Source organism: Piliocolobus tephrosceles, chromosome 1, assembly GCF_002776525.5.
Source record: "Piliocolobus tephrosceles isolate RC106 chromosome 1, ASM277652v3, whole genome shotgun sequence".
NCBI lineage: Eukaryota > Metazoa > Chordata > Mammalia > Primates > Cercopithecidae > Piliocolobus > Piliocolobus tephrosceles.
In genome coordinates, this window is record NC_045434.1 from 167,944,260 (window position 1) to 167,959,975 (window position 15,716).

General features: G+C 53.1%; 1 protein-coding gene across 3 annotated transcripts in view; it reads left to right on the forward strand.

Moving 5' to 3' along the window:
- SSBP3 (single stranded DNA binding protein 3) overlaps positions 1-15,716 on the forward strand; it is a 179,368-nt gene that overhangs the window by 144,179 nt on the left and 19,473 nt on the right. The window contains exons 6-9 of one of the 3 annotated variants that reach the window (XM_023187882.2): positions 4,608-4,688; positions 5,571-5,630; positions 10,840-10,906; positions 11,008-11,084. In XM_023187882.2, coding sequence (XP_023043650.1) covers positions 4,608-4,688; positions 5,571-5,630; positions 10,840-10,906; positions 11,008-11,084 — 285 coding nt within the window. The remainder of the gene's footprint in view (positions 1-4,607; positions 4,689-5,570; positions 5,631-10,839; positions 10,907-11,007; positions 11,085-15,716) is intronic. The other 2 variants (XM_023187892.3, XM_023187902.2) reach the window with 2 other exon arrangements.

The following is a 15,716-nucleotide window of genomic DNA, read 5'->3' on the forward strand; positions in this document are numbered from 1 at the left end:
AGTTCTCATCCCAGTTCCGGTTGGCTCATGGGGGTACCAGGCCTACATGCTGTGGCCACTCTGGGCCTCAGTTTACCAGTCTGGGAGTGACAGGGAAGTAGGCATCACCCTCTCTTAGAGCCCCTGGCAGGTTAAGCCAACACTTAAGCTTATTTCTCTCTGTGTCCTCGTTTTTCTCCTTAGCCTGGCAGCTCCTCAGGGCCAGGACGAGCCTGATGTGCCTCTAGACCCCAGCATGGGGCTGGCTGGGCACATAGGAGGTCAGCACCCAGCATCTCGGTGCTCTCCCAAGTCCTTCAGCCTTGAGTTAATTCCAGTTTGCCCTTTGCTCTCTGCCCTGACAGATGACATGGGGGTGCTGCTCTCAGTCTGGTAGAATGGTGGGCTACCCAGGACCCCCTTAGACTCTAGAATCAGACATCAAGGCCTGGCTCTACCATGTAATAGCTATGCGATCCTGGAGTGCCTTTATCTTTCCAAGCCTCCGTTCCTTGGCAATAAAATGGGGCGATTGATCCCTTAAACTGCGGGGAGTCCAGGATTAGATGAGCTTATGTAGGTAGAAGCCACACTCCCTGTTATTGTTACTCTCATGGCCCCATTCCACTGATGAGAAAATGGAAGTGCAGTCAGGGGCAGAGCCAGGATTCGAACCCAGTTCCTTCCAAACCTTATTTCTTCATCTAAAAGAGATGTGAATGGGAATGTGATGTTGTGAGGAGAGCCCTGGGCTACAGTTAGGAGATGTGGCTCGGATGCCAACTAGATTTCTGTGGTCTTGGAGAGGTCACACCTCTGTCGTGGGCCTCTCTTTTCTCCTCCCCTGCAAATGTTGGAGGAAGGGATGATAGAATCTGTCAAAGCCACTTAACAGGTGGCCCCTGGACAGGTGCCGTTCTTCCTAAGCATCTACTAAGGAACCACAGCCACCCTAGTCTAGCCTCCGGGGTGCCATCTGCCCTGATCCACCACATCCCTGGAAGGTTAATTAGGCAGCATCTGCAACTGAAGGCATCCAGCTCCCGTGGAGGGGAGATGGTCTAAATGGAGCTGGGCCTGCTGGCCAAGCAGCCTTCCAGATGCACCCTTTTTGGGTTCCTCAAAAGCTTCCAGCGAGTGGAAGCCTCACCAGAGAGTTGTCCTGCATGGAAAAGCACATCAGTATCATCAGCTTTGAGACTCCCTCTTCCTCTCACCTTCCACCACAGTCCACTCTGCCTGCCTCCTGGGTCTGTTCAGAGTTTGGGGAAGAGAGCGGCCCCTGTCCCATCAAAGGTCAGAGCCCTCAACCTAGATCCTTTTTCACTGTTGTCTTCCTCATGTGTAGCCTTTTGCCCGAGTGGGTAACAAATCCAAAAGAGCCCAAAGTCCGTCTTCTCCAAACCTACTTGTGGATCTCTTGTTGAGAATGCAGGCTGGGAAGGAAGATGAGACCACTTTTTGTGGCCTAATAAAACACAGGGCAGCAGAGCCCCTGACTCCTCATAGAGATGGGCAGTTCATCTGTCATGTTCTTTGCAGAAGCAAATGCTTCCACAAACAGGGTTCTCCACCCATGAGACTGCTAGGCTATGTGGGGTTCTTCCTGTGATGCCACAGGGTCTTAGGGACACAGCCCAGACACAGGGAACGTAGTGACAGAGCTCCGGGCTGATTGGAGATAACGGAGACGCAGAGGAACTCTCCGTGGATGTGGACGTGGGTGGCCTATTGGGAAATGGCAGGCGTTTGGCTCTGTGCCGAGAGGTGGGCAGGCAGAGTCTGTCATTGCCTCACTGCGGGTGGGAGAGGAGCTCTGTGCCCTGGGGAGGTGGGCACTGAGCTTTAGCTTGGCCTCTGTCAAGAATGTGGTATCATTTTTCTCCCTAAGTGACTGGCTGGCCTGGGCCAAGATTCCTGGTCCTCATCATTCCAACCCCCTAGCTCCAAGTCAGAGGGAAGACTTCTAGCTGCTGTTCCTGCTCCAGATTTAACAGCTCGCTCCCCACCATTCCCCATGAGCCAGAGAGGTTGTGGATCTGGGCTGGGGCCCCCCTGACCAGCCTGGCTTCATCCTTACTGCTTGTCAGCTTTTTTTCTTGAGGCAACTGCGCCAAGAACAAGCTCGTGCCCCCTCAGCTTATCCAGGGACTGGTCACCAGAGTCCCCCAGGGGCGCTTCTGAGGGAGGCGCAGGGGAGGCACACACGCCAGCCTTGCTCTCTGGATCTCAGCAGACCCAGGTTGGAGCACTGGTCCTTTGTAACGGCTGCCGTAGATTGAGGCCCCACCGTGTGTGCCACATGCTCTTAGGTGTTTCACATCTGTTTTCTCTAATGGGTCAGTGAGTCAGCCACCTGCCCTGCCTGACCACTGGGCACACAGGTGTGAGGGGCTTGCCCAGAGCCCTGCTGCTCGCCCTGAAGAAGCGCTCAGTTACCAGGAAGGGAAGGATGCGAGGGAGGAGGCACTCCTTTCTTGCCAAGAGCCGAGGAACTGACAGGAGGCCTTTCACCCCCTCTTGGCAACTGGACCTCACCCTTGAACCTTCCCCCTCTGTTCTTTTCATATTTCTTTTTTTTGGGGGTTGGCTTCAAATTATCTTGTTTTGTTTACATTACACCCAAGTTTCGTTGTACAAAAGACTTGCAGGTGCAAATATGTCCCGCCTTCATTAACTCCCCTCCCTTTTTAATTTATGTGATTTCAATTTTCCTTCCCTGTACTGTTAATTAGGGGACCCTCTAATCAGTGCCATTATCACAGTGGTATTCATGTTTAGGAAAGCCGCTAAACAAATGCTTGCAAAATTGCTAAATGGCTAATTAATGTCTGTTAATTAAGAAAATTGCTCATGGTAACAAACCATGCCGTTGCTGGCAGCCGCTAGAAAGACACACACTTGTTGAAATTAGTAGCGTGGCAGGTAGGGGAACATCTGCTCCTCGGAGCTTTCCGGAAGTGAGCAGCTCCTCGCTTGGCCAAGAAACTCCCAGGCCTGTCAGCGGCGGCGCCCTCGGGTTCCTGTACAGCCCCCTGCGACGTTCTCTGCACACCTCTTCTCTGTGGGCCCACGCCCACCGGCTTGGGCCCGCCCCTCCTCTCCAGTGGGCAGGCGGCTGGCAGCCTGGCTCTGCAGGAGAAGGCCGAGGGGGAACCCTACCTAGGCAGCTCCTCTCTCTTTCTAATTTAGCCACACTCACCCCCTGTGCACATTTTGAATTTTTCTAAAAACCAACTTCTAAAAAACAGCACAGTCATGGGTGAGGAAGAGCGAATGGAGGCCTGTCTCCTCATCCCTGGCATCAGCGTCCCGTGCTGGGTGGGCTGGAACGTGCTTCTGAGGCAGCCCTCTACGCTTACGGACCCATGGTAGGAAAGTCCTTTGGTGTAACCCAGTCTACACACACATGAATATTTACACACAAAACCAGGGTTCGTGAAAGACACCTGCCTTAAAATACACAAAGCTCTCTGATTTTTTTTATTACCTCAGATTTTTAAGAAATAATTGTTGCAGCTTGCTACATTGCTGAGTAAGTTTCTACCCATAGTTTGTAACCCCAAGGTTGAAGTGAATTCATCTGCCCGTGGCTTCTGGGATGAGGGGGCGGGGGTCGAGGTCAGCATAGCCCAGGGTTCAGGCGGTGGGGGTGGGGGTCAGCTTGGAACTGAGGTATGGAAAGTACAACCCAGCCACTCGCCCAGCAGGCAGGGGTCCCCACCCTTCATGCACTTCCCCGTCTCCCCACCTCTGCACTGGAACTCTTGGGTTTCAGGGCTGGAGATGGGCATCGGACCCATGGGGTTTCTCATCCCGGCTCTGCCACTGACCAGTTTTGTGGCCATGGCCAAGTTCCTTCATCCCTCGAGACTCAGATTCCTCATCAGTAAAAATTGGAATGAGAAACCCCACCTCCCAGGGCTACTTTGAAGTGCAGGTGAATTTACGGTGTGCGAGTCTGCGCTGCCCACACCGTGTGGCCCTCACTCACTGTCCCCCACTCCCTGTGTGTTATATCTGTGGTGCCCTTTGCCCCTCCTGCCTCTTTTATTTATCCATCGGTGCCCCTGGCCCTCCTGACCTCAGGAAACCTGTCACCTGGGCATCTCCCTGACATTCGATCAGTCCTGCCTCCAGTCACCCATAGCCGTGTCACTGTCTCCCAGACTGTGAGCTCCTTGAGGGCAGGGCCTTTCCCGATCCTTCCCCAGCCCCCACACACATGGCACCTACGTGCTTTGCACCTGGGTCCCCTGTTTCTGTGCATCACTGTACTCCCTGAGCCTGTCTCAACCGACGTATTTAACATGGCAAACTCTGCTCCAAGGGTAGGCTGTGTCCAGGACTGTACTCCCGTGTGCTTTGACAGAGGTGCTTCATTTTTTGTTCTTTCAACCCTCTGTGAATGTATTTATCAGCTTCTCTCGCTCCCGCTCGCCGTTTTACACCATTGAGCCGGTGACCAAAGCAGCAGCTCCACCACCTCCCACCAACCAGAGCCCGCCCCCCGCACGCCCGCCCGCCGCCCACCCTTCGTTTTGGTTTAATTTTTGTTCTTTTAAGCTTCTTCTGCGCTTCTCCATGTGCTGTGATCTATAACCTGCCTCTACTGTCTGGCCTCACAGGGTCCTCCGGGGTCACAGCCCTCGCCGCACGCACAGCCTCCACCTCACAATCCTAGCAGCATGATGGGACCCCACAGTCAGGTAAACGCACCGTGGCGCTCCCGCCCGCCAGGGACGCGGGGCGCGGAGGAAGCAGAGAGCCCGCAGAGGAAAAACAAAAATCAAAATGTGCTCTAGCCACTGCCTGCGAGTCTTTATTGACAAATTAAATTTTTTTAGAAATTTCTTTTTTTCTAAAGATAGTCTTCAGTCCTCGGACCTCACACCCAGCTTGGATACAAAACCAAAAGGAAAATATATATATTTCTGTGACCTTGTCAGCGGCCTTTGCGTTTTTGTTTTTTCCTCTCTCACTTTTGGTTTGGTTTTGAGTTTGGTTCACCATTTGTTTGTAACCGAAGCTGCATCCCAAGCCTTTTCTTTGTGCACTCGCGCTGCTGAGAAAGCTTTCCTGCCATTCCCCTGCATTAAGTTAGGGAGCCCGCTGTCTCCTTCCCGTTTCCATGGCGTTTCCCCCCCAGTCCTCGCTCCCGTCTCCATCCCTGCTGGTGGTTTCTGTGTGTGTGTGCCTGTGTGCGTGCTCGTGTGTCCAGCTTTGTCTGCAGACCCTTAAAATGTTACGTATAAGTCCTTCTTAGCCTTTTATTTGCCCTTACGGAGAGCAGAGGTTTCCTCCTCTGCCCTGCGTTGATTTAACTGTTTTTCCGTGTCTTATGCAAAGTCCCAGCCGCTGCCCTTCCACCCAGAGTAGATCTCCACGAACAAATGTGGAGTCTGGAGACACATTTGTTGTGTGGATCTATCGTTCCCTCTGCCCAAAGGAAGTTTTGCTCAAAGGGAAGAGGCTACCAGGAGAAAGATCACTAGTTATAACAAAACTGGACTTTGTGGAGTGGAGAGCATTTGTGTTTGTCACTGTGCAGTAGGGCAGGCTGTCACTGAACTAATTCCCTATAATTGCAGCCTTTTATGTCACCGCGATACGCAGGCGGCCCCAGGCCCCCGATCAGAATGGGAAACCAGGTACTGTACCTTTTCATGTTCTCTCTCCCCTCCTTCAGCCATCCTTGGCCCTAGGTGGACTTTGACACAAAATGAAAGTTGAGGGAAAGGATTGAGGGGTGGAGGGACAGGTTTAACGTAGCTGGTAGCTTACTTAGCTGTTCCCCAGAGAGGGCCCCACATCCCCGCTGTGCCCATGGTGCAGCAGTTCACCTGCCCCTCCAGATGGCCTTTGGACAGTCCATTCTGGAGTTCAGAAGGTGGCAGCAGATGGAGCCAAGGCGCATCTGGGATTGCAGGGTTTCGGCTATTCTAGAGAAGATGGTAATGCCCTGCCCCTCCCTTCCACCCCCTTCTTGGAAGAGGGTCTTCCTCCTTAATGAAGTTAATTGACAATGTGCATTTTTTCCTGGAAGCTTTTGAGAATTGCCAAGGCTGGTAAATATAATCCTGCTATTAGGGGGGGAAATGGCCCGTAGGAATGCTTAGATCAGGAGCCTGGATGCAGCAGAGCAGGAGATTTGTGAGTTTTTCAGCAATGTCTGCCTGCTTCCCAGACCCAACTCAAAACAAGAAGGGATTTGTTCATGTAATTAGAAAAGGAGTCTGATTATGGGGAGGGCCTTTTGCCCGGGGTCATATGCCTTTCGCTGGCCCATTAGGGTTGGCAGTTCTAGGTGGTCTGGAGAAATCAGCCCCCTTGCCACCCTCCCTGGTTAAGGACAGGAGAGGAGTTGCAGAAGTAAATATGAATAGATGCCTCTTTTGAGGATAGACAGACTTAAAAATTTCAAGAAATACCAGGGAAATTTTATGCCCCAGTTTTTTTAAACAGAATTATTTCAGTGACTTTGCAAAAGCCCTTCAAAAAAATCTGACAGCAGTGCCAGCGCATCCAGCCCCTGTTGCCTTTGGAACTGGGAGTTTAGTCACCAGCTAAATTGGCATTGTCGGAGTGTGATGCTTTTCATTCTCAGGGATCTACAAGAAGGCTCCTGAGTGAGGTAATCCAGGCACTATGGAGAGACGATCATAACCAGGGGTCTCCAAGTGTCTTTTTTTTTTTTTTTTTTTAACCGGAGTCTCGCTGTCTCCCAGGCTGGAGTGCAGTGGTACGATCTCTATTCAGTGCAACCTCCGCCTCCTGGGTTCAAGCAGTTCTCCTGCCTCAGCCACCCAAGTAACTGGGATTATAGGTGTGCACTGCCACACCCAGCTAATTTTTGTATTTATAATAGAGACAGGGTTTCACCATGTTGGCCAGGCTGGTCTCAAACTCCTGACTTCATGTGATCTGCCTGCCTTGCCCTCCCACAGTGCTGGGATTACTGGCATGAGCCACCGTGCCTGGCCAGCTCTCCAATTTTAATGTTAAATTGCCTATCGGGTTCCCATCTTTTTTTTTCTTTTCTTTGTTTTTTCCTCCAAAAGTCCTTCCTTTTCTGTTTTCTCTGACATGAAGGGGACAAATTTGGACAGGAGGAATTAGAGACGCAGCTTTTGGAGCAAAAGAAGGGGTCCCTGGATACATCACAGATGAGGAAACAAAAGGTCAGAGTGGAGGAGTGACTTCCCAAAGTGAGCTGGGCTGGAGTTGATCTTGGTTCCAGCCCAGTGCTAATTGTACTCCACCCCACCCCATTCATCAGCTTTCACAGATATAAGATTGCTGCCCCCATCTGTGTTTTTAACCCATCACCACTGGGCCTGCTTTGCCGTGGCACACGGGGGCCCCAGCAGCAGCCTTCCCACCAGCCCACCCAGGAGCTCTTCTTGGTCCAAATTGGCCTTGCCAGGGAGAGAGGAGCTACTTCCTCATCATAATTGTGGCCTTTCTTCCGGCAATTAAAGGATATGGAGAAAGGGGTGTGTATATTTCTACTCAGCAACTAAGCATGAGCAACCACTTGAGAGCAAATTGGGGATAAATCCATCATCTGTACTTTGCATTACACACCAGTTTTCCCAACCTCCCTGCCACCCCCCAGTAGAAATCTACACTGGGGCTGGGCGTGGTGGCTCATGCATATAATCCTAGCACTTTGGGAGGCTCAGGCAGGTGGATCACTTGAGATCAGGAGTTCGAGATCGGCCTGGCCAACGTGGTGAAACCCTGTCTCTACTAAAAATCCAAAAATTAGCCAGGCATGATGGCATGTGCCTGTAATCCCAGCTCTCCGGGAGACTGAGGCAGGAGAATCACTGGGACCTAGGAGTTGGAGGCTGCGGTGAGCCAAATTTGCGCCATTGCACTGCAGCTTGGGTGACAGAGCGAGACTCCGTCTCAAAAAAAAAAAAAAAAAGCCTACTCTGGTTTTCCAGTTCCCTTTGACCTCAAGAAATTTTTATCCTCCAAAGAGGGATGTGCCCCTTCCACAGGTATTGTCCCTGGGGGTTTCTTGAAGAGTGCCCTCGTCGGGGCTGCCAGTTAACAGAAGAAGTCCTGTGCCACCCGAGTTAGCTCAGTTCTCTCCTGTGATGAGTGGAGGGAGCAGAGACTAGAGGACTTGCCGGGGCTCACAGGCCATTATGAATGTGCCTTCTGGGTGAGGGGAGTGAGAAGGGCCCTTAGGGGAACAAGAAGCAAAGGGTCAATGACATGGCCTCAGGGTCCTCAGTGACTCGGCCTGCCTCCTGTCTGCCTCCCTGGCTAGAGGCTGTGCATGGAGAGTTGCTGTTTTTTCAAGTGCGGGTGGTTGGATGGGTGGTGACAGTGGAGTTCGGCCGGGTTTAGGAGAGAGTGGCTGGAATCCAGGGTTGTCAGAGGGCCCTCCCACACACATCTCGGCGGAGCTCCCACCTGGCAGGCTGGCTGTGCTGGCGGGGCAGGTGAGACAGCACGCGGATGCAGCAGGCATTTGTCCGTTTCCTGGGCAGATGCTTCCTGTGCCTTGCCCCACACGCAGTGCTGTAGGAGAAGAGCTGGCCTCTGTCCAGGAGCCCCAGAGCAACTCGCTCCCCTGGAGGCCCCAAGGGTGTGTGCACAGCGTGTAATTATGGCCCCATATACGAGCTGTTGTTTTTCCTCAAGTTTGAGGGCTTCAGCCCTCTCAGGGTGAGACCCCTTTCCTTGGTGATTGCACAGCTTCTTGCCCTGATAGAAGAGGCCCAGACTGTCTGTCCCTGTCTCAGGGTCACCTCAGTGAGGGACGCGACCTTCAGGCCTCCTCTGAGCCTCTGGACAGCCAAGCTTTGCCCCTGGAGTTCCGATACGTAAGAGGGTTAGAGGAACCCATGGAGGAACTTTGTCCAAGAATTGGTGGTCGGTACTGGGCTACCTGGAGAGAGTGACTGCCAAGCCCCACGGCTGCACTGTCAGGGTTGGATGAGGTGGTCCTGCACTGGGTAACTCATGACCCTGATGGTCCCCCATCCACCTCTGTGTCCTGGGATCCTGCAGTCCAGACAGCCTTAGAGGTGGGCCTTCCTGAGTCACCAGGACTCTATAAAAACCACAAACCCCCAGTGGGCAGACACAAGCCAGCCAAGTGATTCAGAGCTGGGGAACCTGGGGCCAGGAAGCAGGGCTGGGAGACAGTGAGAAGCCGGAACAACTAAAATCCAGGGATTGGAAAGACACTGAGCGCCCCCCCCCCCCCCAACCGGCAGACGGAAACAGCAGGTGCTAATTGCCACTTTGTGGGCCAGGTGCAGAGGCTCACACCTGTAATCCCAGCATTTTGGGAGGCTGAGGCAGGAGGATTACTTGAGCCTAGGAGTTTGATAGGAGTCTAGGCAACATAGTGAGACCCCATCAATACAAAAAATTTAAAAACTAGCCAGGTGTGACAGCGCCTGCCTATAGTCCCAGCTCTTGGGATGGCTGAGGCAGGAGGATTGCTTGAGCCTAGGAGTTCGAGGTTGCAGTGAGCTATGATCACACTACTGCACTGCAACCTGGGCAACATAGCAAGAGACTCTGTCTTAAAAAACAAAACAAAACAAAAACCAATTCTACTTCATGAACATTAGACACTCCCTGGGCCCTCACACAGTCCTCTCGCACCTTAACCACACCCACCTGCTCCCCTGTTCTGTTCTGAAGCTGGGGAAATCAGTGACAGTCTGTCCCTTCGCTTTCCACCACCTCGTTCCAAAACCGGTTTGGAGTTCACCATTGAGCTCAAGGCAGAGGAGCTCCCCACTCAGCCTCCCCCACAGCAGCACAGCCTGGGCTGGGGGCCCTTGAGGACAGACCCCTGTCACAGGTGCTCAGCCTTTGAGCAGCACTGGCACCTGCCAATAGGGAAAGATGACCAGCCATCACCAAAGGCTTTTCCTCTCAAAGGCAAAGGCTCGTATTTAGCCCTAAGGGATGAGGTCCTAGAAACAAAGTTCCCCCAACAAATCCTACTCTGTTTTTCCAGTTGCAGCTGAAATAACTTCAGTCTCAAGTAAATCGCTTTTAATAGGTTTTCACAGCGGGTGGGCCAAGTGTTCACCCAGGAAACCTGTGGCCCCCGTGCTTATCTTCTCATTAGCAACCACACCAGCACCGCCGATGGCCCCAGCTCCGGAGCCGGGTTCTCGTCCAGTACCCCTGCCCCTCTCCTAGTGACCACCTCTCCCACCCCGGGGCTGGGTGGCATTCCATATTGTAGAAGCTGATGGGATATAACCTGGGTGCTACTTGGCTCTGCAACCTGTGACTGGGAGCCCTCAGGCCTGTGACCTCAGTTTCCCCATCTCAATCCTAAAATCCTCCTCATCCTCTGTTCCCCTTTAAACAGGGCTTCCCACAGTGATAGGATTTTAGGTAGTGGGTGTCTCAGTCCCCGTAATTTGGAAGTAGAGCTAAAATGAGGTGTGTCTCTGTGAGACAAAGGCAAGATGGGATTTGGGCAGAAGGAGGGAGTGGGCACTGCTGCCTCTGAGAACAAGGTGGTCGGTGCTGCAGCCAGAGCAAGACCTAGAGAATTTGGTCCCCTGCCTCATTTCAGAGCTCTCATAGGTACCCAGGCTCCCTACCCCCAAGACAGCAGGATGAGGTGACGGTTTCCCTCCCACAGAGCCCCCTAAACAATGACACGGTTTTAGCTAACACCAGTTCGAGCTGACTGGTAGGCCTGGGGTGACCTTCTCCCGTTGGCAGGCAGCAGAAGCGGTCTCAGGGAGGCCATGAGTGGCCCCACGTGGTCAGGTGGGGAACTGGGTGGGACAGGTAGATGCCTCTCCCCATGTCCAGCAGCTCCGGAGCAACTGCTCAGCTTGTGTCTTGCATCTCTTTCAGCCTCCAGGAGGAGTTCCTGGGACACAGCCATTGCTGCCCAATTCCATGGATCCCACACGACAACAAGGTAGAGAGGGCAGCGTGGGCCTAGGGTGGCTGGGGATGCCAGGAGGGGCTCCTCCTCCCTCGACTCCTGCCACCCCATGGCACGCCTCCTCTCTCACGCAGGCCACCCCAACATGGGAGGATCAATGCAGAGAATGAACCCTCCCCGAGGCATGGGGCCCATGGGTCCTGGCCCACAGGTAACCACCGCCTGTCTGTCCGTCTGTCTGCCTGGCCATCTCTGTGCACCCGCCTTCTCTCCTCTTTCCATGCTGTCAGTCTCCCACATCTCTCAGTTCGCAGGGGTGAGAGGAAGGGCATGGCCATATCCCCTGCTCCTGTCCCCTTCTGTGGCAGACTGGCCTCACGCGCTGCCCAGGGTAGCCCCTCGCGGATGACAGGCAGAGTTGAGGCCCCTCTCCCCCAGGGAGCTAGGAAAAAGGGGACAGCTGAGGCCTTCTAGTTGGCAGACCCTTTTGGGGTGCAGTATCCTATCATGGGGTCTGAAAGGCAGGGAGCTCCTGAACCCCAGAGCTGCCTCCCCTGGGTGAGGTAGACTTGAGATGGCTTAGGGCCAGCATTGGTTGTGTCCCAGAGGCGGGGCGGATGAGTGGCCTTCCTAGCTCTGCCTGCAGCTCAGCATGCGTCTGTCCTTGGATGACTCACTTTGACCTCTGTGGGCCCCAGCAGGCCTCAGTTTCCCCACCTGTTAAATGAGGACTGTGTCCATGATTCTCTGATGAGAGGGGCCCACGCTGGCAGGACCCCAGCACCCACTTCAGCCGGGATTCTTTCTGAGCAGAGGGCTCCGCTGCCACAAAGGCAGTTTAGAAGCCATTGGAAGAAAGCATTTCAGGTGCCCTCACATACGTCTTACGGTCACAACAAAGTCGTCGCCCCTTGTGGCCAGCTCCGCACCCCCAGGTAGGGGTGTCCAAGAAAAGGTCTGACAGGTGTTCTGCTGTGGAACCATCTCGCTGCTTACCCCAGCCCTCTGGGTGTTTGCATGTGGCTCTGTTTCCTGTAGTAGCCGTGTCAGAGCGTTCGCGATGTTCCACTCGCCTCGGGAATTCTCTAGCCCCTGACTAAAGGAAGCTGGAAATCTGAATAAGGCAAGGGGCTTGTTCTCAGGTGTTCTTTCCCTTCTTTTCTGTTCTGCCTGGAGTCCGCTGCACTGTCGCTCGCTCAGTTGCATGCAGGTGTTCAGGACTCTCTGGGCCCCCTGCACTGGTTTCTGGGTCCCCTGGGGGTGGAGTAGTGCCCTCCCCATTCCCGCCCACATGTGCTCCCCTTTGTAGGGAGAGGCATCTGCCCCACAGAACCACAGCCCTCTGCTCCATCCCAGAATTGTGTTTACAGCAAGCCCAAGCCACCGCTTTCTTCTCAGTGGTGATTGGAACATCTGTGGTGGTGAAAGATTTTAGGGAGGTCCTTGTCTTCTGCCAGCCCCATAATCCTAAAAGGAAGCAAGCCCGCAGTAGTCGCAGCTCCAGTACTCTAGTTTTGTTCCTTCCTCAAATCCTCCAAAATTCATGTTTCTGCTAGCTCCTTGTAAGCTGCCAGAGTGGCCCCTTCCTGCCTGGCAGACGCTTGGAGCTGACCTCTGCAGGGCTGCCTGCCTAGGGAAGGGGGCGGGGGGCAGGGTAGGAGCAGAGCTTCCCCTCTCCTGAGTCAGATGCAGCTCTCGCTCCCCACAGCCTGAGCTGCACAGCAGTCACATTTTATTGGTGTAGAAATCACCAGTGGCCTTGGATTGTCAGATGTCACGGGGTCTGTGTGACTCAGGAGGGATGGAATCTGAGGAGGGAAAATTGAATGCCACCGCCCAGCCCGTGGATTCTGACGCTCAGCAGCTGCATCTGTAAAATGGGAATAAGAACGGTGCCTGACCTGGAGGGCTGCTGGAAGGAGCAGGGTCCGGTGTCCAGTTCCTTTTTTTTTTTTTCTTTTAGCAGGAATCAAATTCCTTTTTTAATTTTAATTTTAATTTTTATTTTTTTTTGAGACAGAGTCTCGCTTTGTCACCCAGGCTGGAGTGCGGTGGCATGATCTCGGCTCACTGCAAGCTCCGCCTCCCAGGTTCACGCCATTCTCCTGCCTCAGCCTCCCGAGTAGCTGGGACTACAGGCGCCCGCCACCTTGCCCGGCTAGTTTTTTGTATTTTTTTAGTAGAGACGGGGTTTCACCTTGTTAGCCAGGATGGTCTCGATCTCCTGACCTTGTGATCCGCCCGTCTCGGCCTCCCAAAGTGCTGAGATTACAGGCTTGAGCCACCGCGCCCGGCCTTTAATTTTTATTTTTAAAAAGTTAAAATATTTTTTATTTTAAAGAAAATTTTTAAATTTTTTTTTAAATAATTTTTTAAAAAAATTTTTTTAAATTTTTTGTTTTATTTTATTTTTTTGAGGCAGGGTTTACTCTGTCACCCAGGCTGGAGTGCAGTGGCACCATCTCTGCTCACCACATCCTCAGTCTCCCAAGCAGCTGGTACTATAGGCTCCCACCACCATGCCTGGCTAATTTTTGTATTTTTAGTAGAGACAAGGTCTTGCCATGTTGCCCAGACTGGTCTCGAACTCCTGGGCTCAAGCGATCCCCCCGCCTTGGCCTCCCAAAGTGCTGGGATTATAGGCGTGAGCCACCGTGCCCGGCCAAGTCAAGTTCTCGATGTGATGCTGGCCACAGGGTGCTCCGCCTAAGGAAGATATTTGTGTTTTCCAACTTTAGGGACTTAAAACCAATGTTTAGGCCTCTAGTTGCTTGGGTTTGGTGATTGCTTTTAATTTCTTCAAAGTCATTAACAGTAACTTCAAAGTCATTAACAGCAAAGTCATTAACAGTTTGGACCATCGTAACACTGAGATTCTAAAGGCTGGGAATAGATGTCAGGCTGTTCGAGAGCAGCAGGGTGTTATGGCAGTTCAGGACTTCCTCTGGGCATGGTGGATGTCTCATCATGTCTGCCCCTGACCCGTAGTCCAGCACACTCTTTGGCACACTTTAAAGAAGTGAGAGTCCCAGAGGCTGAGGCTGTGCATTGAGACTCTCCTGGCCTCACCCAAGCATTGTACAAGGGGTGGAGCTCCCCTTAGACTCCAGGAGTGGCTCCAGCAGGAGAGGGAGAGGCTCACCTATCTTTGTTTACATTACACACCCTTGCCAACCTCAGGAGCTCTGGAAGTGTCTCTCCTGCTCTTTATTTTACTTTATCAATGTGGAAACTCTAAAGTGCTTCACCCATGTTTCCTGTACTCCTCTGGGTAGGGTAAGTATTAAATCCCAGAGCCAAACGTCCCTTGAAGCAACCCAGGGTGTCTGCGCTGGCCCATCACTGGGGTCAGGAAAGCTTGGCATTGAGGTAGCACTGGGCCCGGACAAGGTTGATGGTGCAGGATGGATTACAGGGTCTGTGGTCAGCTAGGGCTCATCTTGGGCCCGGCAGAGCCTGGCAGTTTTGGACTCTGAGGTGGAGAGTAGGGAGAGGGCAGACTGTCCCTGTTCCCCAGGCCCTTTCTCTCTCTCCCCTGAGGGTGATGCCCTATGGACAGGACAGGGGCTAGCTCAGAACTTAGTTCTGGAAAGCAGTCTTGACAGCAGCTTAGCCTGGCTGGGCCTCCAGTTCGTCATCTGCAAAATGGGCAGCAAGTGATGGCCTCATGGGGCTACTGGAAGGCGGGCGAAATAGCAGCTGTGAAATGTAACTTGAAGTCCCCGCATGATATCCTGTGGATCCCTTCCCCTTCCCGCAGGCCCTGAGCTTTGGGGAGGGATCCCTGCCTGCTGCCAAAACCCCGGGCTGTCAGGCCAGCCCCTTCAGCCTAGAGTAAGTGCCACTACACACACAGTGCTGTGCTGAGACCAGGCGCAAAGGTGGGAGACCATCGGCATGTCATTTGTAGCCAGGAATTAGATTGCTTTTAGCCAGTGACCACTCCAGAACTTTCTGAACAAAGAATAGGTACAGTGTGGTCAAGGGCTACTTTATTTCAAAACCAAATGGAGTGACATTGTATTTTGTGAGTCTGTGTCACATGTCAGCCTAAATGTCTCAAAGGAACCAGCAGTGCAGGCATCACCCTGTCCTTCATCCTCAGTGCTTCAGACAGATTTTACTCTGGTTTTGTAAAGTGCCAGTGCCAGAAAGGAGATAGTACTTCCACTTAGAACTCTTCTTTCCAAAAAGTTTTATGTATGTCAGTATCAGGTAGTAACCTCTCATCCTAGTGTTTCGAAAGTGAATTCTAATAGGATGAAGCTAAAACTGAGGCGCCCCTGGTCGAACTTAGGAGAGAGAAGGCCAGCCCCCGTCAGAAGTGCAGTAGCTCCCAGACTCCCGGGTGCCGATTCCGAGCCACCGACCTGTTGGCGTTTCTGGTATTCAGGTAGTGGCTGAAGCCAGGACAGAGTAGAATCAGGTCACTATCCTGGTTTGTCTGCATTTGAGAGTTCAGATGAAGGAGAGAATCCACAGCCCCTGGAACGATCCTATGCCGCCCCCATCTCCTGGGGCTGATCCAGGGCCAGTCCAAGCTCAGTGACACTGAGCAGAGGCCCCCCAAAAGAGAGGGGTAGGTCGTTAATCCTGGTCCTGAGCACCTCGGGCTGGTGAGGAAGGAAAAGGGCCCCTTGAGGAACTTAACTCTGGTGGCCCCTGAGGGGTGTCCTGCATGAGATGGCCAGGCCCCCACTGCCCAGAGAATGGCCTGGACAGCCTCAAGTCCACTCTGGTAGGTGAGTCCTAAAGACTAGGAGAGCTGTCCCCTAAGGTAATTACAGCACTGGGTGGCTCCCCCCCCCCCCCCCCCCCCCCCCCCCCCCCCCCCCCCCCCCCC